General features: G+C 45.1%; 2 protein-coding genes across 10 annotated transcripts in view; one reads left to right on the top strand and one right to left on the bottom strand.

The window, feature by feature from the left end:
- Nucleotides 1–443: 443 nt before the first annotated feature.
- On the top strand, nt 444–11366 carry LOC120671450 (glutaminyl-peptide cyclotransferase-like). Of its 2 annotated transcripts, XM_039951784.1 has the most exons (12): nt 444–871; nt 1071–1127; nt 1239–1274; nt 1386–1450; nt 8770–8833; nt 9445–9562; nt 9636–9733; nt 10453–10523; nt 10688–10715; nt 10800–10826; nt 10904–10958; nt 11062–11366. In XM_039951784.1, exons 1-12 carry the CDS (start codon nt 569–571, stop codon nt 11169–11171), a joined length of 1032 nt encoding a protein of 343 aa, XP_039807718.1. In that variant the 5' UTR covers nt 444–568; the 3' UTR covers nt 11172–11366. The 2 variants fall into 2 exon arrangements, with proteins under 2 accessions (XP_039807718.1, XP_039807719.1); XM_039951785.1 differs by lacking the exon at nt 10800–10826 and having other exon boundaries at nt 569–871.
- Nucleotides 11367–11435: 69 nt separating this feature from the next.
- Nucleotides 11436–24743, bottom strand: part of LOC120671446 (glycine--tRNA ligase, chloroplastic/mitochondrial 2-like) — a 32156-nt gene continuing 18848 nt past the window's right edge. For 4 of the 8 annotated variants that reach the window (XM_039951774.1, XM_039951778.1, XM_039951781.1 and 1 more), the window contains 19 exons: nt 23087–23158; nt 22059–22141; nt 21906–21954; nt 20354–20416; nt 17041–17130; nt 16860–16946; nt 16643–16717; nt 16504–16562; nt 16213–16306; nt 15916–16134; nt 15731–15825; nt 15456–15546; nt 15286–15390; nt 15060–15098; nt 12824–12913; nt 12547–12648; nt 12303–12384; nt 12137–12222; nt 11436–12043 (listed from right to left, as the gene is read on the bottom strand). In XM_039951774.1, the coding sequence (XP_039807708.1) occupies nt 11945–12043; nt 12137–12222; nt 12303–12384; nt 12547–12648; nt 12824–12913; nt 15060–15098; nt 15286–15390; nt 15456–15546; nt 15731–15825; nt 15916–16134; nt 16213–16306; nt 16504–16562; nt 16643–16717; nt 16860–16946; nt 17041–17130; nt 20354–20416; nt 21906–21954; nt 22059–22141; nt 23087–23158 (1680 nt within the window). In that variant the 3' untranslated portion in view covers nt 11436–11944. The remainder of the gene's footprint in view (nt 12044–12136; nt 12223–12302; nt 12385–12546; nt 12649–12823; nt 12914–15059; nt 15099–15285; nt 15391–15455; nt 15547–15730; nt 15826–15915; nt 16135–16212; nt 16307–16503; nt 16563–16642; nt 16718–16859; nt 16947–17040; nt 17131–20353; nt 20417–21905; nt 21955–22058; nt 22142–23086; nt 23159–24743) is intronic. The other 4 variants (XM_039951776.1, XM_039951775.1, XM_039951777.1 and 1 more) reach the window with 4 other exon arrangements.

Below are 24743 nucleotides of genomic sequence, written 5' to 3'. Positions count from 1 at the left end.
GATGGGTAGATAGGCGGACACACCAGACCTGACCTGATGGATGGTTAGGCATATATATACCACTACATGATTTCTAAGAGAAGTGATTCTATACTGATTTTTATGAAATAAAATGAAAAACTAGAAGCTAAGAAAGAGTAACTTCTCCTATTCACTTATCATACTGTAACTACTTTTTTATAAAATTAATCTTAGAAAATCATAGAGAACCACTTTCAGCGAATCACATAATTAGAATTAGTTGGAGCTCTACCAAATACACCTTTAATTCTCTCCGCCAACTCCAGTTGCTGATTCCTCTGCTTTCTTTTTTCCAAAAATGGTTGTTGAATGGCGTAAAATTACAACTGTTACAATGTGAATTACCTTTAATTAATTATATATTATATACTCTTTCCTGTATGCACTCTTCTATCTTCCACCTGCGGCGGCTGCCAGCCCCTCGGCGAAAGGGAGACGACGACGAGGAGTATCCATATGCCCTCCCTCTCGTCTGACCTGCCACGGCAAAGAAGCCAGCCAGGCAGCCAGCCTAGCAGTTGACTTTTCTACTGCCCCGCCCACCCCGATGCCCTCCGCCTCCCGACGGAGGCCCCCGCCGCCGCACCGCCGTCGCGCCATGCTCCCCACCTCCTCCACCCTCTCCGTCTCCGCACCCACGCCCCCAAAGCCTCTCTACCTCCGCCGCTCGCTCATTGCCGCCGCCGCCGCCGCTCTGGCCGTGCTTCTCCTCCTCGCCGCCGCCTACGCCCCCTGGAGATCCGACCTCCCACCGCCCGCCCTCCTCAGCCGCCCAGCGGCGCCCACCGCCAGGTTCTACTCCTTCGACCTCGTCCGCGAGTACCCCCACGACCCGGACGCCTTCACCCAGGTATTATAATTATATATATTTCTTCTTCCTGAGATCTCACCTCGCCACTCACCACTGGGGAATTTTGCTTGTCTATCTTCATCTGAGAATGTCCCTTCTAGTCCAAAGGAACAGCATTTTCTCAATTCGGTGACCATCCAGCGTTCAGGACGATGCCTTCTTATACTCTGTTGCATTACCATCTGTGTGCTTCATGCAGGGTCTCTTGTACGGGGGAAATGACACTCTTTTCGAGTCCACTGGCCTTTACCACAGGGTAATTATGTCCATTCTTCCTACCTTGTCCAACAATCATCTACTCTACTCATCGTATGGTTATATCCACGGTATCACTAAATAAAAGTCTCTACTTTTGGTTTCTCAACAGTCTTCAGTCCGAAAGGTTGAGCTTCCAACTGGAAAAGTATGCTACTTACTCATATTGATCCTTTGCATATTATCTCATGCTTGCAGCACTCTCCCTAACTTTATTCATCACATGGTTAATGATGTTCATCACATCACAATTTGTTAGGTTCTGGTTCACCATGAAATGGACGGGTATATGTTTGGAGAAGGTCTAACTCTTCTAGGCGACAGGTGCATAATGTTATATTCTAGTCTTCCCTTTTTCTGTACAAGGATCACATCTAGTGTACGAATCGAGTCTAGGGGTACACATTCTGAGTAGATAATCAAGAGTTCATGGCCCTAGACTAATACAAAGGAAAAGAGGGAGAGAGGAGGACGCAGACCGTCGGTCGGCGTCGGGGCGGACGAGCTGTTGCCGGCGGGCGCCATCGCGTCGATGGAGTCGAGGATGGAGGCGAGGAAGTCCGGCTCGTCGAGGCACTGATCCGGCGGCGACGGTGGGGGGCGAGGGTACCGGTACCGGCGGCGACGGTGGGGGGCGAGGGTACCGGTACCCTTCGGGCCTGTACCGGCACTGGCCGGGAACGGCGGCGGCGGTGGGGAACGTCGTGGCGTCGCTGGGGTGCTTCCCGTCGGCCTCGCGCTCCCCCAGATCGGTAGGGTTTGTGGGAGAGGGGTTTGGCAGCGGTCAACTTGGGTATCCGTACCCCGGCCCCTCTCCTATTCTATATAGCGCAGGCGACGGGGGCCCACCAGCCATAATGATTGGGCGCCCCTAATCAAGGCGCGATCAAAGGGGATTTGGCCCGATCTTTGGATCGGGCCTGGAGATCACATCCAACATTCTCCCCCTTGACCTCTCATTTTCTTATTCTTGTTCTTTATCTGAGTTTGGTCCATCCCATCGCAGATCAGTGTATAGGGCGTGCCTCGTCATGACAGTTATTACCGTCAGATTAACAGCCACAATTATTTTTCGGGTCTGGAACAGAATCTTATTTTAGGGCCCTCTTTGTCCAGAAATCATAGACTTTCCCTTAAACCCATGCCGGCTAAGTGTTCTCTGAACACAGGTGGTAGGCTTTTTGAAAGCGGATCCGCTAATATCTTGTTCGTTCTGATATGTTCTAGACAAATAATTTGATCCTGGACTTGCTCCTTAACAACATAAAACTTGATGTCGATGTGTTTGGTAGCACCACTCGACTTGTTATGAACATAGAATACTGCTAGCTCGTTGTCGCAGTATAATTTCAGTGGTTTTTCTATGCTGTCGACCACTTTCAATCCGGGTACGAATTTCTTTAGCCATGTGACCTGCCCCGAGGCCTCATAACATGCTACAAATTCAGCATACATCGTGGAGGATGCTGTAACTGACTGTTTGGAGTTTTTCCACGATATTGCTCCTTTTGCAAGAGTGAAGATGTATCCAGATGTGGACTTTCTATCATCTGCATCTCCTGCAAAATCTGAATCTGAATACCCTTTTATTTCTAAAGTTTCTGATTTTCTATATGTTAGCATGAGGCCAGTTGTGCCCCTCACATAGCGCAAAGCTTTCTTTACCATTTTCCAGTGCTCTATGCCTGGATTACTCTGGTATCTGCCAAGTACCCCGGTAACAAAATTTAAGTCAGGGCGTGTGCACATTTGTGCATACTGTAAGCTTCCGACAGTTGAAGTATAAGGCACTGCTTTCATTTGCTCGAGCTCATACTGGTTCTAGGGACACTGGTGTTTTCCGAAACTGTCGCCCTTGACTATTGGAGCAGGTGTGGGCTTGTTCGCATGCATACCGTATTTCTTTAATATCTTTTCTAAGTATGCTTTCTGTGATAATCCTAAAACCCCTTTTTTTCTATCTCGGTGAATCTCAATTCCTAAAACGAACGAAGCTTCACCAAGATCTTTCATATCAAATTTCGAGGACAAGAATTTCTTTGTCTCCAGTAGTAGATTAACTTCACTGCTAGCTAGCAGAATGTCATCCACATACAGGATGAGGAAAATGAATTTCCTGTTCTTGAACTTCGCATAAATGCAATTGTCCTCTTCATTTTCTTTAAATCCAAACTTTCTAATCGTTTTATCAAATTTCAAGTACCACTGCCTCGAGGCTTGTTTCAAGCCATAAATCGATTTTCTCAAGCGGCATCCTAAATTTTCTTTGCCTTCTATGACAAAACCTTTGGGCTGTGCCATGTAGACATCTTCATACAAATCCCCATTTAGAAATGCCGTCTTCACATCCATCTGATGCAATTCTAAATCATAATGTGTCACTAATGCCATTATTATTCTGAAAGAGTCTTTACATGAGACCAGAGAGAAGGTCTCATTGTAATCTATTCCTTCTCTTTGCGTGAAGCCTTTTGCCACGAGCCGCACTTTATATCTTTCTATGTTCCCTTTGGAGTCACATTTCGTTTTGTAGACCCACTTGCAGCCTACTGTTTTGGCTTCTTTGGAAATTTCTTCTAAGTCCCAAACTTTATTGAATTAAGTGTTGCAGAAATGCGCATGTTGCGTTGGATTTGTGGGCATACAAGGATGGATCGAGTTCGAAATGATGATATACGGGATAGGCTAGGGATAGCACCAATTGAAGAAAAGCTTATCCAACACCGGCTGAGATGGTTTGGACATGTCCAACGGAGACCGCCAGAAACACCAGTGCATAGTGGTATCCTAAAGCACGATGGTAATATGAGGAGAGGCAGGGGCCGGTCGAAGTTGACATGGGAAGAAACAATTAGAAGAGACTTGAAAGACTGGAGTATACCTAGAGATTTGTCCTTGGATAGGAGTGCTTGGAAAGCCGCGATTCACGTGCCAGAACCATGAATAATGGTCTTTGTTGGGTTTCAACTCTAGCCTACCCCAACTTGCTTGGGATTAAAAGGCTTTGTTGATGTTGCTGTTGTTGATGGATCTCATTTCATCTTCCATGGCCGCAAACCATTTGGATGAATTAGCGCTTTTCATGGCTTCTTCAAAAGAGGTGGGATCACCCTCATTATGTATTTCTTCACTATGATAGACTTCATAGTCTTTAGAAATAGCTGGTTTTCTAGTTCTTTGTGACCTTCTCGGGGCCACTGCGACTGGTATTTTTTGCACAGGAGGCTGTTGTTGCTCTCCCTCATCCATGGCAACGGGTTCTATTTGGTTCTGAGGAACAGGGCTCTCATTTCCATTTGATGCCACACTAGAAGGACCAACAATAGGTGGTGGCACCGCAGTTTCCTGCACTGCAACGTCAGGTGAACTGACAACAGGTGTTGGCACTGCAGTTTCCTGCTCTATCGGTGCCACAACCACAGATAACGAGAAATAAGGCTCTTGAATCATCGGAGTGAGAACGTATACCTGCTTCTCCTCAAGGTCGATTTTTCTGGCTACCATGCTATCCCTGATCATCTGATCTTCTAAGAAGTCAGCGTGTCTTGTTTCTACAAACTTCGTGTGTCTGTTGGGACAATAAAAGCGATATCCCTTAGACTTTTCTGGATAGCCAATAAAATGGCAACTGACTGTCTTGGGATCTCGCTTCCCAATGTTCGGATTAAACACTTTGGCCTCAGCTGGACAGCCCCATACGCGAGAATGATTAAGCGAGGGTTCTCTTCCTGTCCATAGTTCATACGGTGTTTTCGACACCGATTTACTTGGCACCCGATTAAGAATGTAAATGGCGGTTTTTAACGCCTCCATCCACAAGTTAATCGGTAGCGTGGAGTAGCTCATCGTACTTCTGACCATATCCATCAGGGTACGGTTTCTTCTTTCTGCTACTCCGTTCTGCTGAGGCTCGCCCGGTGTAGAATACTGGGCAACTATGTCATTTTCCATAAGGAACCTTACAAAAGGTCCTGGAACTTGGCCATAGGGGGTGTGTCGACCGTAGTACTCTCCCCCACGGTCGGATCTGACTATCTTAATCTTTAAATCATGTTGGTTTTCTACTTCTGCTTTGAATATCTTGAATTTATCCAACGCTTCTGATCGTTCTTTGATTAGATAAATGTAGCCATAACGCGAGTAATCGTCTATAAACATTATGAAAGAAACATAACCGTCTACAGTAGTGACAGGGAATGGTCCACATATATCTGTGTGGATTATTTCTAGAATTCCCGCACTTCGTTTGGCACCTTTTTTATGTTCTTAACGAATTTTCCTTTAATGCAATCAATACATTGTTTTAAATTTGGAAATTCTAACGGTGGAAGAATTGATGCTTTGACTAAGCGCTCTATTCTCCCCCTCGAAATATGGCCTAAACGACAGTGCCATGATTTCGACGAGATTGCATCAATTCGTTTGCGTTTCTTAGTAATATTCTCATATGAGGAGGCATTCTTATTCTTAGAACATACAACATTCACATTCTCAGATAATGAAAGCAAATATAATTTGTCTTGTCGGAAGGCAAGACCAACGCATTCTGAATTAACTTGTATCTTACACTTGCCATCACCAAAATGACAAGCAATAGCATCATCATCTAATTTAGACACACTTATTAAGTTTCGTTGCAAAGACGGTACATAAAGAACATCTATCAGACAAAGTACAAAGCCACTATGTAATTCTAAGTGAAATTCTGCAATGGCTTCGACTTCAGCTTCTACACCGTTTGTAACTTTAATTTTTCTTGCGCCTCTTGGCAGGGTCCTCCTCATACTTGATCCCTGTAAATTATTAGCAACATGAGTAGTTGTACTAGAATCAATCCACCAAGTGAATTTGTCATAACTTAAATACAGGGATTCATCTACAAAAGTAATGGTGTCCTCACCCTTTCTTAACAACTCTTTCAGGAACTCGGGGCAGTCCCTCTTGTAGTGCCCTCTCTTTTTACACTTCAGGCACTGGTGTTGGTCAACTAGAAAATTTTTCTAGTTTTTATGGAGGTTCTGTGGAGGTGGTCTGGAAGGGCCACTCTCATGCTGATTCTTGCTTGGTGGGAAATGTCTCTTGTTATGCTGGAAGTTCTTATTCTGAAAGTTTTTTTTTCTTGTGCTGAACTTGAAAAGCAAGCTCACCACCATTGGAGTTCTTAAGCCGATCTTCTTCTTGAACGCACATGCCAATCAGTTTGTCAATACCCCAATCTTCTGGAAAAGCGTTATAGTTGGCATGAAATGCCTCAAACGCCTTTGGTAGGGACTTGAAGACCAGCTGAACAATGAACTTTTCTGGCAAAGGCATGTCTATTGTCTTGAGCTTGTTATCCTTGTGGCTCATTTCTAAGATATGTTCTCTGATGCCACCGCCAGTGTATTTCTTGGTGATAAGCTGCTCAGCAAGAATGGCAGCATAAGCCTTGGAAGAACCAGTAAACTGACTCTTCACCTTTGCTAAATATTCTGAAGCGGTGTCACAATCTAGGATCGCCATTTTGATGGTATCTGAAGTGGAACCCTTCATGACCATAAGACACTTGCGGTTGGATTCATTCCAACGTGTCTTGTCAGCATCATATCTGGTCATAGCAGAGTCATAATTCTTCTCTCGGATAGCCCAAAGCCCCAAACAACAGCTTCTTCATTCTGTGCCCTTACGGGCTTTTCTGGTTCTTGTGGAGCTGGCGTTGTGATGGCCAAATCTATATTGGCCATCGCCAGAGCTATCTCCAATTTCTGGTACCATTTTCCATAGTTGCCATCTAGTTCAGAAATGGCATTCACATAAGTCATAGCATTAGAGCCTGAAATTTGAATTCAAAATTTGTGAGGACAACAATAAATGCATGTATCAATTTAACGTTGGTCAAAATTTAAACATGCGATAATCTGTGCATTAATTCATAATCACCGTTGGGCAGAAGAAGAAATAATGCATAAAGATTTCTGGACAAAATTATAATATTGCAATAACAACTTTGGTTAGAAATTACAATATCATAATTCATAATATATAAAAATTTCCGAGAAATAAATTCTATAAGCCTCTATATTAATTATCTCGTTGGTTCAAATTAACATAGAGACAAAAATAATTCTATGCAGGAGAAACATGTAAAATTCTAAATATTCAGAAGCGAAGTTCTGCAATTTTCGGTTCTAAAAAATATACACGTTGGTGCATATTTACAGAGATTCTAATTCTAAACAAAATCATCTAAATACATATTCAAAAGGTGCTTCTGAATAAAAGGATAATGGAGATTCTAAATTTTCTTCGCGGCCCAAAACGGAAAACGGCCCGCGGCCCAGTCGGCGCGCAGCGCCCTTCCGCGCGCCCAGGCCGCAACCTGGGCCTGGGCCGCGCATTCGGCCTGGCGCGCGCACCGCCGAGCGCCCTCTTGGGCCTAATCTGGCCCGTTCAGCCTGCCGGCCGCTGCAGACCGTCGGATCGAATCCGACGGCTGCCCGGCGATGGCGGCGGATCAAAATCGCGCCCGGGCGGGATCACGGGAAAACCCTAGCCCATTCTTTCCTCCCCTCCCGGCTTTCACGCGTCGCCTCTGAGCGGCGGCGGCGGCGGCGCCGGCCGGCACCAGGGAAGGCGGCGGCGCTGCCGCGGCTGCCTCGCCGGCGCGCGCGCTCGCCTGAGGGTGAATGTGCAGCCGTCGAGGTAGCCGCGGGCGGCACCCCGTTCTGTGTGGCGGCCGCGGTCCCGCGCGCGAGGAGGCGCGACGGCGAGCGGCGGCGCCATTTTTGCGTCGCACGCCGGCGAGCCGACGGCGGCCGAGGAGGTAAGTCCCCCCCCCCTAGTCGGGTTCTTGGTTCTGCGGATGTTCTAGGGTTAGGGTTTTGTTTCTGATTTTTCTTTTCGATCCGAGATCGAGTCATGATTCTTTCACCTCCTTCTAAATTCTGAACATAGATCTGAGCAAAAACGACCCCAAGAACATCGATCTATATCTAGATCGGCGAATGATACCAATGTTATATTCTAGTCTTCCCTTTTTCTGTACAAGGATCACATCTAGTGTACGAATCGAGTCTAGGGGTACACATTCTGAGTAGATAATCAATAGTTCATGGCCCTAGACTAATACAAAGGAAAAGAGGGAGAGAGGAGGACGCAGACCGTCGGTCGGCGTCGGGGCGGACGAGCTGTTGCCGGCGGGCGCCATCGCGTCGATGGAGTCGAGGATGGAGGCGAGGAAGTCCGGCTCGTCGAGGCGCTGATCCGGCAGCGATGGTGGGGGCGAGGGTACCGGTACACTTCGGGCCTATACCGGCACTGGCCGGGAACGGCGGCGGCGGTGGGGAACGTCATGGCGGCGCTGGGGTGCTTCCCGTCGGCCTCGCGCTCCCCCAGATCGGTAGGGTTTGTGGGAGAGGGGTTTGGCAGCGGTCAACTTGGGTATCCGTGCCCCGGCCCCTCTCCTATTCTATACAGCGCAGGCGACGGGGGCCCACCAGCCATAATGACTGGGCGCCCCCGATCAGGGCGCGATCAAAGGGGATTTGGCCCGATCTTTGGATCGGGCCTGGAGATCACATCCAACAGATAAACCTCAAGCGCATCTTATATCCAGTTACTTCTCTGCCAGACCTCATTTCCTTTTCCTTTATTTCATCCTGTAGATTGTTTCAAGTCACCTGGTTGAAGAACGATGGATTTATATATGATCGACATAACTTCACCAAAGTATGTTACTGCCCCTCCTCCCGTATTTACCCCAGTTACAGATGACGCAGACCTTTTGCTTTTAAACCTTGGTCAATAATCCTAATATCCCACTTAATTTGGATATCAGCTTTTCTTTTCGTTTCTTTTGTTTTGAGACACTAATCATCTTGTTAATTCTGGACATACAATTTCTTTACGCTTTGCTCATATCTCTTGAGCTATTATTGGCCAGCTGATTTACTTTCAAACAGATTTACAGTTATTCTTTCTAGGTTTGTACCTAAGCCACTCTATAGGCTTCTCACAGCATACATGTCTTACTGCTATGGCATATACGAATGCACAAGTTGGACACATGTTATTTTGTTTTGTGTTATATCTTCAATCCTCCTCCTATCCACCCTTTATAGTATCATCAGAAGATATCCCTAATGCTTTTATTGTTCATTGTGCTTGGTTTCCAGTAAAAGATGATAATAGACACAAAGTTATTAATAAAGGCTTCCAGCATATATTATCAATGGTTTTGATTGCTGCAAATATTTAGCTATTTCATAATTACCTGTCTATCATATTTTCTGGATAATGCTTTAGGTGGCATGTTAATGTGCTATCTGCCGAATATGCAGCGCAAGAGTTTTACCCACAAAATGCGAGATGGTTGGGGTCTGGCGACTGATGGAAAAGTTCTTTTTGGTAGTGATGGTACTTCAAAGTTATATCAGATGGATCCAAAGTCATTTGAAGGTTATTATTCTTGTGCTTGATATTCTAATATCCTAGAGTCTTCTTTTTTGGTTTAATATGTATTTTCATACAGTCATGAAAATGGTGACTGTCAAGTATCAGGATAATGAAGTCCCCTTTATTAACGAGCTGGAATATATAGATGGTGAAGTATGGGCAAATGTCTGGCAGGTTAGCTGTCTACTTCCTCCTGACTGGCAATCTCTTATTATGAAGTATCTTATCTTAGTGTAACTATATAACGACATTAGCCAAAGACCACTGTATCTTCATTAATATCTTAGTGTGACCAGGTTGTTGCTTATTTCTCATCCATGAATGTCTAATCTAGACCAAATATAATGATATTTAAAAGTTTCACAGCCTATTATTTGTTCTGTGCACCTCAGCTTTCCTCAGAACAACCAAGTTTTATCGAGTTGGTCCTTGTCTGAACCATTGATACCAAATAGGTGTCTGAGTTGTGTGAGTGTAACACAGTGCACCCACTCAAATTGTTCACAATAACTAGCCATCTTAGGTGTTATATATGCATGATCAGTCTGGATTATCTCAGGCTTTCTTTTGTCAAGCGTCTCATCATCATCGGTGTAGTAGCTGATTAAATGGCTGACTAAAAGCTCTCGCAAGTCATAATGCAACACGATACTATCAAACCAGTTGCTTTCTTTGTACAAACTGTGTTAGCTGATCAATTTGAATTGCTTTCAAATTCAGCAGTAAGGATGGTGGAATTTCTTATCTTTCTGTCCACCTGTGGTTAAGTGGCTATTTCCATGTAATTTTGCTGCATCCTATTAATTTATAACCTATCAATGTATTGAGAGATACCTGTTAATTTTCTATAATGTTTTGAACTGGACCTCGGTTTTGAAAGCTATAATATGTAGACAGACTGCATAGCTAGAGTCTCCCCTGAAGATGGCCAAGTGCTGAGCTGGATCTTTCTTCATGAGCTGAGGTATTTTTTAAAAAGGAAATAATAATACTGATATTATTGACTCATGTTTGGTTTCTTCTCTATCCTATGCTAATTCACTTAGGCCTAAAAGGCCTTGTCGTCATCGTGTGCATGTAGCGTTCCCACTTAAGAGTAATGATGTTTACGTTGTTGTCATCTTGCAGGCGGAACTTGTGGAATTCTGGTAACACGGTAGGTAGTTTATAGTCTCTATACTCTCAGTTGTTGATGGTTGATTCTGGAATTAGCTTCATTTTTTTCAATACTACATGGTAGGTTTGTCAGGGTAACAGGATTGAACAAGTACGTAGTTGCATCAGTATATATATATATATATAAATGGCATGATGTCTTCAATGGAATCTGCTTTTATGTTCCAGAATATCGATGTCCTAAACGGAATAGCTTGGGATGAAGGAAATCACAGATTATTTGGTGAGTTCTATGCAGTTGTCCATTTTTGTCCTAGATGCACCTCATAATAAGTGGCCTTGGAATTTAAAAGATGTGATGAGCCTTTTTGGTGCTGAATTTGCAGTGACAGGAAAGTTGTGGCCAAAGCTTTATGAGATCAAGCTACGGCCAGTGGATGGTCCAGCTGATGGATCTGTAGAAAAGCTTTGCCCAAAAGCTAGCTTTTATCGCTGAGGGAGTGTCCACTCAAGTATGAGCAATTGCTAGAGGCTGGTATAGCTGTAGCTTTTATAGTAGTAAGATGTTGTAACCTGTATGGTTGTGTTACTCTTGTTCAGAAGAGTACCATGTTTTGCTGTGATATGATGCACCATCACGTATTTGAATTTGAAATGAAAGGAAATGAAATATTTTGTTGCCTAAAGCCTAGCGCACATTGCGTTATGTGTTGGTGTTATCTGAGAGGCTAACGCAAATTCCAAAAGCTTTGGCCATCCATTTGCTTTCCATTGCTAACATGCTGTATTAATTCCTTGCCTCATTTGATTGCTCCACAATATTGCTTGCCTTAGTATATCAGTTGTGTCACAGACATAATGAATAATCCTGCTTTCCTTTTACAAATCAAATCAACTCAAATCTCACTTCCTACCTACGTGTGGTCTCAACTCCTGTTTCTTCATTCAGTCCGAAAGGCCCAACTGAAAACAGGAAGAGTAGGTGCTCATCAACCGATCTCAACTATTGTTGCTGCTCTCCGTTGAGAAGCCAATTCTTTACCAAGCATTGCGGAGGTTTAAATAAACTTGCTTCTAAAACGTTGCTTTGCTGGACAATATTGTTACAAAATTAGTGAGCAGGCAGTGAATATAAGGAAAATCTGCTCGGGCAGAAATCCCAGCACCAGCAGAAGTTGCCCTTCTCTTTTAGACTGGCTCTGCAGTACGCTCATAACCGAGGAACAGCGGTGAAAGTGGTACCTACAGGCAACCATGCAGGCTCCCCGGCTAAAACCCAGGCAAAACTGACAGCTCTGCAATTCCCTTGGGCAAACTCTCAATCTTTCTCAGCAGCGCCAGACGGTTGTTGCGAATTCTCTCGTCTTCCTATGCATGACATGCACCATATCAGTAAGAAACCCAGCAAGGATCAGCAACAGCACCAGAAACAAAGGTTATTGAAGGGCATCTCAAACTCACCGCCATGACAAGAACATTATTGAAGAAATCTTCTAGAGGTTGTATCAGGAGCAGAGAAGCATCCACGAAGGTATTAATATCAACACCTACAGATACAGTACAGGTAAACGGAGAGAATGCAGAGAAGCAAACCATCATGATAATAGTGAAAATGAAAAATGTGTACCTGGATGGATCTTATCAGCAACCTCCAAGTACGTGCACCACAAAACTTTTTCTTCATCTTTCTCAAATACACTTGGGTCCACCTAAACATAAATTCAGTCAGGAAGAAAACTACTGCACCAATGACCGATTCAACTAGTTACTCAAGACTGGTTATGGCCTTATGGGCTGCTTGCCGAGTCAAAAACTTAAACCATAACTTGACATGTAATCGCATTTTATGATGGACATGTTTAAGCCAGTACCTCCAAAGCAGATTCAATTTCTTTTCCACGTATGATTCTTGTTGGCCTTGAATAGGCTTCAACAATTTTTGGAAAAGTTTCCGTCATTGAAAATGCTTCCATCTGCAAGTGTCCATATAACAAAAAGTCATAATTGGTTAACCACAAACCCAGAGCCCTTCATACAATTCATTAAAGTACTATACATTTGAAAGCCATATCCAGTTCAGGACTTCATAGAATACTTAGAACTTAAGAATCTTTGGGGAGGATGTCAGAGAGGAACATAACATCTTACATCAGTTGCTGTTTGTGCTGCAAGATAAGGGCAGTTTGCACGCTCCATAAGCACTGAGCGGACTATCTCGCAGTTAATTCCCTCATCCACCTGATAAAGGTGACAAGAATATATGCCATTTTCAAAAAGCTAATGGATTTCATCCCCCAAAGTTTTGATGAGATGGAGCAAGATGAGTTTTACGTGAAATGCAGATATATTAGTCAATGTTAATCCTAAATCAAAGAAAGGATCAGCACAGGACTAGAAGAAGCTGTATTAAAATTGTCACATGGTGGTATGCATACATATGAATTATTAAACTTTGAGAAGAAAAAACATAATGCTGAAACTAATCTGTACATCCAAAAAGAACTTCTAAATCCATGGTAGATATAACCATGTATCTCTATCCTTAGTAGACACCAACACCACCAACAACAACAACAGCAGCAAAGCCTTTTGTCCCAAGCGAGTTGGGGTAGGCACAGATGAAACCCAAAAGACACAAAGGTCATGGTTCAGGCACGTTGATAGCTAGTTTCCAAGCGCTCCTATCTAAAGCTAGCTCCTCAGAGATATCCCAATCTTTAAGGTCTCTCTTAACCGACTCGTCCCAAGTCAGCTTAGGTCTACCTCTACCCCTCTTTACCTTATCAACACGCTTTAGCACCCCACTACGCACCGGCGCTTCCGGAGGCCTCCGTTGGACATGTCCAAACCATCTCAACTGATGTTGGATAAGTTTCTCAATTGGTGCCACCTCCTACCCTTTCTCGAATAGCTTCGTTCCTGACTCTATCCCTCCTTGTGTGTCCGCAAAACCACCGTAACATCCGCATCTCTGCTACACTCAATTGCTGGACATGTCGCCTTTTTGTAGGCTAACATTCAGCACCGTATAACATCGCCGGGCGAATCGCTGTCCTATAGAACTTATTTTTTAGCTTTTGTGGCACCCTCCTGTCACAGAGGACACCAGAAGCTTGATGCCATTTCAACCAACCAACAGAGATTTTATGCCTAACATCTTCATCAATATCGCCATCCTTTTGTAGCATCGAACCTAAATACCGAAAAGTGTCCTTATGGGCCACCACTTGCCCATCGAGACTAACGTCACCACCCTCATGCCTAGATGCGCTGAAATCGCACATCATGTACTCGGTCTTGGTCCTACTAAGTCTGAACCCTTTTGACTCTAACGTGCGTCTCCACAGCTCTAACTTCCTATTTACCCATGCTCTACTCTCATCCACTAGCACCACATCATCAGCAAAGAGCATACACCAAGGGATATCACTTTGTATGTCCCTTGTGACCTCATCCATCACCAAAGCAAATAAATAAGGGCTCAATGCCGACCCCTGATGAAGGCCTATGTTAATAGAAAAGTCAGTGGTGTCGCCACCACACGTCCGGACAAACGTCATCGCATTCTTGTACATATCCTTGATAAGGGTAATGTATTTAGTTGGGACTTTGTGCTTCTCCAAGGCCCACCACATGACATTTCTCGGTACTTTGTCATACGACTTCTCGAGGTCAATAAAGACCATGTGCAAATCCTTCTTCTACTCCCTATATCTCTCCATCAATTGTCGTATTAGGAAAATCGCCTCCATGGTCGACGTTCCAGGCATGAACCCAAACTGATTTTGGGTCACACTTGTCACTCTTCTTAGGCGGTGCTCGATAACCCTTTCCCAGAGCTTTATCGTATGGCTCATCAGCTTAATCCCACGGTAGTTAGTACAACTCTGAACATCTCCCTTGTTTTTGAAGATCGGTACTAATATACTTCTTCTCCATTCTTCAGGCATCTTGTTTGACCGAAAAATAAGGTTAAAAAGCTTAGTTAACCATACTATCGCTCTGTCACCTAGGCATCTCCACACCTCAATGGGGATACCATCAGGGCCCATCGCTTTACCGCCCTTCATCCTCTTCAAAGCCTCTCTAATCTCTGCCTCCTGAAATCTCCTCACAAAACGTCTGTTGGTATCGTCAAAAGAGTCATCTAGCTCAAAGGTAGTGCCCTCATTCTCCCCATTAAACAGCTTGTCGAAATACTCTCTTCATCTGCCCTTGATCTCGTCATCCTTCACTAGAAATCGATCCGTCCCTTCCTTGATGCATTTGATTTGGTTGATGTGACGTGTCTTCCGCTCGCGGATCCTAGCCATCCTTAGTAGACACCCAAAATGAAAAATCATAATATGTGTATAACTATCATAAAGATCAAGATGATATGTACCAGAAGCTGTTCCAGTCTCCTCGTGATGAATTGTACTGCCTAAAAATGATTTTGACAATAAAAGCCATCAGGAATCATACAATAAATGCACATAGATCCTCTGCCGTGGTCACTGACTACAGGCCGACCACCTCTCAGTGACCATGTTACATGACGTTAAGTCAGAGGAACTGCTTTCATACTAAATGACAATAGTACATAAACATAAACTGAAATGCATTCTGACCTCATCTATAACATCACTCTGTATTTTTATGGGTTGCACCTCTGCCATTAAGGTGAGGGCCCGTCTGAGGTCAAAGCTCTTCTTGTTCTCAACCAATATTTGGACCTAGGTAAAATAAATATAAGGAAGTTTTATTTGATGACATTTGGACCTTTTTAAAATTCCCTTACCAGTCCATAAGAGACCCTTCGAAGTCCAAATGGATCGTTCGTCGAACTTGGCTGACATCCAGCTCCAAACAAACCAACTAGGCTATCCAATCTGTGAAACAAATGATTAAAGGGTGGCGACCTCTATAACTTGTATACATTCTTGGGCAAACGAAATGCAATAGTAGATCTAAAAAGTTCCCGCAAAATTTGTGTGTGCTAACAAAATTAGCAAATGCAGCATGCAAGTTATTGTCTCAACGTCAGGAATGGGATAATTCTGTATGCACAGGTACCTATCAGCAACCGCAAGGACTATGCCAGCATCTGTTCTTGGAAACATATCACCCGAAAACCGAGGAAGTGTTATCTCAAATAGTGCTTCTGCAATCTTTGACATGAGTATTTACTCAGCCAAAATGGAAAAACTTCTAAGACAAGTTGGTACCAAATTTACCACATTAAAAGAAGAACCAGCAACCTCTTCAGGAATGCCATCTCTCAAAGCATAATGCCGCGCCATAATTCCAGCAAGTGAAGTAAATTCTGTCACAATAGAAGTGGCAAGATCTGACATAGCCAATGCAGCCGCATCTTTGATAATTGGGATCCTTGCCTCATTTATTCCAAGAATAAGGGTCAATTCAGCAACGATATTCTCAATACGTGTCATTTTATCGAGCATTGTGCCAAGTTTTTCCTATTCAATAAGATGTAAATATTATATAAGGCAAGCATTATAGAGCAATAGTATAAGAATTCAGGACAGTATACTTACGTGAAAAAGAATGCCACTAAGCTGGCCACGGAATTCAGAAAATTTCTTTTGTGTATCCATCTTATAAAAGAATTTGGCATCCTCATACCTTGCCCTGCATTCTACACCCATTTAGAATCTGAAGTTGACTTAAGTCTCTCATGAAACGAAAATTTCAGAGGGCACGGAAAGAAAACTTCAAACATAATGCTGTTTAGTTGACTATGGTGATTTGTTGTTCATGCAAATAACTTGAAATTAAAATGCACGCCACAAATAGTTTATAAAATTATCATAGTGCCTTTGCACAACCTGAGAACAGCTTCATTCCCTCTGCGGACTTCTTCCTCTTTAATGGCACCATTGGCAACCTAAAAGAAAAGTGAGTTAAACTAAGGGGCAAAATGCATTACTCAATTGTCAAGTATAAGACAGGCAAAGATCCTCTCACAGCGATAAAATAGGGTAGCAGATTGCCTGTGGACTTGGCAGTTACAGCGAAATACTTCTGGTGTTTCTGCATAACCTGCACTTGCAAAAAATGAAGCACATTACAAATATTACCAAACAAGGTTACAGGTTAGCAAGCTTATCATTTTGGTCAGCAAATCGTCAGAATAAAAAAACTGGGCAGCTAATAGGCATCAACATTCAAAAGCTGAACATACCGTAATCAGTACATCTTTCGGAAGTTCTAAGAAGGAATCATCATATTGACCAAGGATGGGCACAGGCGCTTCCACAAGATTGACAACCTGCATCAGTGGTTTGCAATATTTGGGATAGGTCACACTTTCTGACAGTAGAAATTAAGATAAAAAGTCAAACATTGAAAAAAGGAATATCTACCTCCTTTAGCAAGCTGTCAGGTGCAATGAAATCTCCACCGACATCTTTAGCCAATATACTAGAGTCACGTAACACTTTTTCCTTGCGCTCCTGCAATGGAGTGTTTTAAGAAACTTAACTAAAGTAAGACCAGGAATGTTGAGCCATTGAAAATTATTAATGAGTCCATTTTATTAGATGTACATAGCTGTATTTGACTTGTATAAGTCTTGTAACTGACTTTACTTGTACTCCAAGCCTATACGACCTATATTACAAGAGGTCACCCCCCTTCCTAGGGTGTGTGGTCTTTACCCCAATCATACCTCTCTACATGGTATCACGAGTCCGGGCCTTTTCCTAGCCTGCCGTGCGCCCCCCTTCCCTCTGCTTCCGCTGCCCTAACCCTAGCCCGCACGTGGGACTTCCCCCACGCGCGGCCACCTCCTGCAGGCGCCGACCTTCCCCACCACCCCCGGCGCCACCTTCCCTGGGCTGCGCCTCCTCAACATATCCAATCTGTTGATGTCCTCTGAAGTCACCAGCGCCTCCTCCGCTGCTGCTTCTCCTGCCATGGGCGACGTCGTGATCAGCCCCTTCGCCACCATCAACGTGACGTCTCACGTCCCCATGACTCTGGAACTCCGTTCCTCCAACTACACCAAGTGGAGCTCCTTCCATGCCATGTGCGGCAAGTTTGGGCTGCTCAAGCACATCGACGGGACCCTGCTCCCAATCCTACTGATGCGGCTTGGGCCCAAAACGACTATTGCGTCCGCACATGGCTGTATGGCTCCGTCTCCGAGTTCATCCTCAACTTTGCCATGGCGCCCGATCAGACGGCACGCCAACTTTGGGTCGTCAACGAAAATCACTTTCAGGCGAACAAGGCTCCCCGCTCCATCTACCTGAGTCATGAATTCCACTCGATGACTTAGGGCGATCTGTCTGTTGAAGACTACAGCAAGAAGATGAAGATCGCCGCCGACGCGCTTCGCGACGTCGGTCATCCCGTTTCAGAGGCTAACCTCGTCGTCAACTTGCTACATGGCATCAACCCTCGGTTCAGCACCACTGCCGACTTGATCGCTAGCCAGAAGGACATGACATTCACCACAGCTCGCTGATCAAGAGCTACGCCTGGCGAGTGAAGATAAGGTCGTCGCTGCCACTGCCCTCGTCACCTCCTCTCCCTCCGCTGGCTGTGGCTCCGCCTGCCGCTCCTCGACGCCGTCCAATGCCCAGCAGTAGCCTCGGCGCTCCAAGAAGAAGAGGCGCAACGGCGGTGGCAACGACAGCAGCAGCAGCGTCCAACAGCAGGTCCGCCCTCCTTCCCTTGCGGGCCCATGGATCTGCTTCAACCCGTGGGCCGCTCAAGGAGGCTGGCCCGCCAGCAACCAGGGTGCTCCTTCACGCGCCGGGTCCTCTGGTATGGGTGGCTGGGGCGGACAAGGACTGCTCGGTCTTGCTCCGCAGGCCCACACCGCCTTTGCCCCTCTCCAGTACTCCTAGAACTCGGCGCCATCTTGGGATCAAGTAGGGCTGATTGCTGTGCTTCAATAAATGTCTGTCCTGGGCTCATCTCCATGGGTCTTGGACACTGGTGCCTCCACCCATATGCACTCCTCATAAGGTATACTGCTCTTCCATACCCCTTCAACGGATTCCTTTATTGTTGTAGGCAATGGCACTCATATTCCTGTCACGTCTCGTGGTCAGTCGTTTCTTCCTACCACAGCATCAAAATTTGTTTTGAACAATGTCCTTGTCGTTCCTTCTATAGTTCGCAATCTTCTATCCGTTCAACAATGCACTCGCGACAATAGTTGTTCCATAGAATTTGATGCCTTTGGTTTTTCTGTGAAGGACCTCAGGATGCGACGCATGATTCTTTGCTGCAATAGTGATGGCGATTGGTACACCATCACTGCTGCGGCGCCCGCCACTGCCCACGCCCTCCTTGCTGCCTCTACCTCCTTGTGGCATCAGCGTCTTGGTCATCCTGCTCCAGCCGTCATTGCCTCTCTTCACCAGAACCCAGAATAAACACTTCACTTGTACTAAAGCATGCCATACAAAACGGATCCTTGTGTCATGCCTGTCAGCTAGGTAAACACACGCGTCTCCCCTTTAGTACCTCTACCTCTCGGACATCTTCCCCTTTTGAGTTAGTGCACTGTGATGTTTGGACATCTCCTGTTCCTAGTGTTTCAGGCTACAGATATTATTTAGTAATGCTGGATGATTTTACTCATTATTGTTGGACCTTTCCTCTTATCATAAGCCTGATGTTTATGAGCATATCATTTAGTTTATTTCATATGCGCAAACTCAGTTCAGCCTTCCTGTTAAGTGCTTCCAGACTGATAACAACAAAGAATCTATTAATACTCCTACCACTACCTACCTAGCGTCTCGTGGTATTTTATTTCGTCATTCTTGACCTTATACGTCTCCTCAAAATGGCAAAGCTGAGCGTGTCCTTCGAACCCTTAATAACTCTGTGCACACCCTGCTGATGCATGCCTCCATGCCACCCTCCTATTGGGCCGAGGCATTATCTGCAGCTACTATCTTTTGAACAGGCACCCCTCCACCGCTGTCACTGGCGAGATCCCATACGTGCGCCTTCATGGCAGTCCTCCCACCTATGATCACTTGCGGGTTTTGGGGTGTCTTTGTTACCCCAACCTCCAGGTGACCTCCCCTCATACACTAGCTCCCCGGTCTACTGCATGTGTGTTTTTGGGCTACCCTTCGGCACATAAAGGCTATCGTTGTCTTGACCTTTCGACTCGTTGTGTTATCATCTCTTGCCATGTTGTTTTTGATGAGTTCTCATTTCCCTTTGCCCGCGACGACCCTGTCCCGTCTTCTTTTGATTTTCTACGAGACGACGATTTGGATATATCTGTGCCTTGCTCTACTAACAATGCAGCAGTTCAGGCGTAGGTCGCTCCATCTTCGGATGTTGAGCAGCTGCCTTCTCCATCGACTTCTGGTGTTGCTGGTGCTGGTAGGTGCGGTTCTGTACCCCCACCAGCCTCTTCTTCGGGCGCCACTGGTACTGGTGGGAGCGGTTCAGTATCCCCACCAGACTCTTACCCCAATCATACCTCTCTACACATTTAACCTTTTCCCTGCTTCATGCAGGCTACAAAAGCCAACCAACATTAAATGTTCAAATCAAAATTCTCACAACAAATATTACATGAAATTGCAATTTTCTGCAAGAAAACCTCCAAAATAAACATGACTTATCAACTAACAAGAATAAAAATGAGTTTGTGGGTCATATATGTGTGTATGAAGAACCTATATGTGCTCATCTCACCTGCATATCAATCAAGAGCCCAGCTTTCCCCACAGTAGATAAATATGATTCTGCAGTTTCCACCTGAAAATTGGAGAAAGTTTTAGATTACTTAATAGACATGATTAGCTGGATTTCAACAAGACAGTAACAAATGCCTCCGAGCCCTAGCATCACCATACTGGATGCAGAAAATTGAAGGGAGGTACTTCGCCAGAAGCTTTGTTCACAATCGTCTACTAGACAATAATAGGTTCTATTATGATGAGTCGCAACCTTCCCAGAATGAATTAGTGCAAGTACTAGTTATTAGCTGGATGTATCCATCATGTCTTTGTATAATCTATGTTACACGGATACTGGTACGGGTATCGGATACGATACGTATCGGATACGCGGATACGCACTTTCCCAAAAAAACACTGATACGGAGATACGGCTAGGATAATTAATAATTATATATAAATATCACATAGATATTCAGCAAGTGAGATTTTACTCTTGAGTAACTTCCCCTATACTCAGATGTGCAATACTTGCATGTCCATATAATATTACCTCTATAACTAGCCTTCTCTAAAGGCACAACTGAATCCACAAGGGGTTCTTCAGTTGCTGCTCATCTAGTTCTATTGCAGCAAGTTCATCATTTTGTATCATCTATTCATCTCTTACTACCAAAACAGTATTTGGGTGGACTGATTACTGCTTTGGGCTGTATCCCATCTGGCCCAAAAGTATCGGATATGCGTATCCAAGCAAATACGTATCCGTTTTTTCAGGATACGGCTAGAAACGTATCGGATACGGATACGCCACCTCCTAGGAGTATCCGCGTAACAGAGTGTATAATTGTATCATGCAGCAACTAGGCAACTTACATCAGATGGTACCAGGTAATGTGCATTAATTAATCTTTTAAAATAGAGAGGGATCAATTTTAGCAAGGACAGAAAAATTGGCAACTATTCTCCAGGCAAAGGCACATGAGCGTGTAGCTCAATGGTAGAGCGCCAAGAGAGGTGTCACTGGCCCAGGCGGTCTCGAACCCTGGGTGCTGCAACATTTGTGCCCACCTCCCTGCACAACGGATGCAGATGGGCCCCATAGTGCCAAAGCAACAACACAGGTGAGGTTCTTATTGGGGCCAGGCTTAGGTGGGGCCCTTCTAAAAGCTAAGTCACATCCTTTGCCCTGATCGAGTTTTTTTTTTAATTCACCAGGCAAAGGGGCATGTATGGCTGTCAGCCTGTCAATCGACAACAAGTGAAATACCTCTAAACTAATACGACCACAGTTTTTCTAATTGAGTCAGGATACAAGATAAGGTTGTATAACTGTAGTTCATTGAGCTACAGAAATTACATCAATAGAATTAGTTGGTAATATGCTGCTTTAGTTATTTTAAGTTTTGTATGATACAAGAGCAAGGGCAGATGTCAAAAAGAACTTAAATGATATAAATATCATAATTTTTAGTTTATGCAGCAAGATTCTTACTCAAGACTAACATCAAACAGAAGTAACGAAAGAAATAAGATAGATGAAATATACAAGGAAGCCCAATTAGCACCTTAAAATTAGCCACAGAAGAATTACGAAGGCCACATGATGAATTCCCACTGCCATTGCAACTCGTGTTAATTATAATTCATAGGAATAATAATGCTCAGAATTCATAACAAAAAATGGTCCAGAACTAATACAATTATACAAAATGTATTACCTTGAGATGCCAGCAAAAGAAAATGGCACAACAAAATCCCCATGAAGTGCCAAGATCCAGCGTATTGGACGACTAAAAACAATCTGTAAGTGAAATAATCCAGAGTAAGCTGCATGCAAATTTGCATTAAACTTGTAATGAGATATGTAAAGCTAATTGACATGATTGCAGATTATCTTCCAGGTTGGAAAGCTTCACTTATGAACCATGTTGGCAGATTGGTCATGGTTCGAGTAGCTCTCTCTGCTGCCCCTGTCTACCTATCTTATGATTGCTATGGATCTGCCTAAATGGGCTCTTGAGGGGATTGACAAAATTAAGCAGAATTTTCTTTGGAAGGAGCGTCAGAAAGCTAAAGGTGGTATTTGTCTAGTATCCTGGGCAAGAATAAGTCAACCAAAATCCAATATGAAGGCCTCGGTGTTCATGACCTTCAGAAGGCTCGGCTCTGCGGTTACTGTGGCTGTGGTTCCAGAAACCGATCTATAGCATCCTTGGCGCGGCCTAAATACACAGGTGCACCTAATCTTGGCTACAGCAGGGCGATGTTCCATGTAGCAGTAGAAACAATAATGGGTGATGAAACAACAACCAAGTTTTGGACAGATCGCTGGTTACATGGTCCAACAGATGAAGATCTTGCTCCTAATCTTGTCACACTGGTGCCTAAAGAAGTGCTAAATCATTGAACCACGCAAAAAACATTTAGTGATCGCAAGTGCGTTATGATATCTGAGGAGAACTGTCAGTCTAGGTCATCTAGGTGTGTCTCCAGGCCCTGATAAAGGGTTGCAAGCTGTGCACAACAAAGGATCACTGTGATGTGCAGAAGGGGCGAGGGACCTCCAGTCAGCGGTTTTAGGTTGTTGGATTGTCTCTCGATCAGTAAGTGACGTGCGTGGTAATCATAATGCAGTGAGGGCCTGTATCATAACAACTTTCTTCTTTCAATGAAATGATAAGCATATCTCCTGTGTGTTAGAGAAATAATAACATTGTAGCATCAATGGCTTTCAGGGTACACGTACATTGGAGTTCCACCGCATCGACTTGGGAAACAAAATACCAGAAACAATAGTAGGAATATCTTCAGTTAGGACCTGCAATTCACATGCTACAGTTAATGAACAGAGACAGAATATGCCCAATCACGCATGTTGAGCTAGGCACCGGAAGACCCATGATCCCGAACACAGAACCTATTAAATTATCAATGGCCCATTACAGGTTCTCATCTTATTAACTCTTAGTACAAAGAAACATAGCACCTAAGTCCAGTACAAATTGTGGAGGTTGACTAATCGCAAATAGGACGGAGCACCCAATCTGCTTAACGTGAAAAATTGCCATGCGGCACCAATAATTCCAAAATTTGAATCCAGTATACTAGTTTGTTGATCAGGATACAAGTAAAGTGCCACAAGAAAGCCTAGCCAATGCGCAAATGTTTATCACTCCCATTCCAGTGCCAAAAATTTCACTCTATAAACATTATTGTAGGAAAGTAGGATGCGTATAATGTGGTCGATTGTATTGCAATGAGTCCCTTGGGCGGTATATATAGGAGTACAAGGCTTGGAGGGTAAGGCACCTCCCCTAGAGATAAGGAAGGATATCACGGGATTACATCAATCCTAAACTACCATATCTGGAGTTGCCTAATATACTCTAACATCCCCCCGCAGTCGTAGCAGTAGCAACACGAATGGTCAGACCGGAGAACAATGGAGACATATCCCCCCTGCAGTCGGAACGCCGGTGCGAAAGCTTTGACTGGAGACTCATGCAGATGATAGCCCTTTAGTGCCGTAGTAGCCGAAGTCGAGGTGGACGTGGTCGAAGCCGTGGAGGGGGCGCGGGTCGAAGCGTCGTCGAGGTGCTCGAGTACGCAAACTCAGCAGCTTCTTGCCGAAGACAGCAGTAGGACGGTGCGGCGGATGACGATGGTAGACGGCGCGGTTTGCGACTTAGGTCACGCTCAGGACAGGGGTGGCGACGGCGCAGGTTGCAGCAAGTGTCGCGCTCAGATCAGGGGTGGCGACGACGTCTTCAGGAACATCGGCGGCGATGTCCGCCCGAGAACGGCTGGAGGCGCGAAGGCGGATCGAGCGCCTGCTTGACGAAGACCGGCGGCGAGTGGCGCCACCGCCTGAAAAGGCGACGACACCGGTAGGGTGGCTTGATCACGAACGTCGTTGCTGCAGCCTGGAGGGCGCAGCAACAACCTCGTCCTTCGGGAGTGTCGACGATGAACGGCGACGAACGGCAGGGCAACGCAAACCCGATAACGAATCGGGAAAAACCTAAGAAATCACAGCAGCAGGGGACCCGCGGGTACAATCTTGAGTGCACGTAGCAATTGCCCGCCAATCCTTCACCTTACCTCTTCCCGTCGGTCAAAACAGAGAGACAGGGGGAAACAGATCGGGGGCGGAGTGCGCCCAAGCAGCGCTCCACTCTGGCGCCCGCGACGGGCAGAGAGGAGAGCCGGTGGCGCTCCGACGGCGCGGCGGCCCGCCACACAAGGTGGAGAGATGGCGCGGCGAAGCAGGGCTAGGCGGGGCGCCGCAGCCCGACGATGACGACAGCAGTCAGCGAGCTCGGGCCGCCACCCAAGCAAGTACAGCAGCGGCCGCGGGCGGCGCAGCTGGACCGGCGAGGGAGGGGCGGTGTGCGGCCGCCGGA

This window comes from Panicum virgatum, chromosome 4N (assembly GCF_016808335.1).
Source record: "Panicum virgatum strain AP13 chromosome 4N, P.virgatum_v5, whole genome shotgun sequence".
NCBI classification, from domain to species: Eukaryota; Viridiplantae; Streptophyta; class Magnoliopsida; order Poales; family Poaceae; genus Panicum; species Panicum virgatum.
This window is presented reverse-complemented; position numbering and strand designations above follow the sequence as displayed.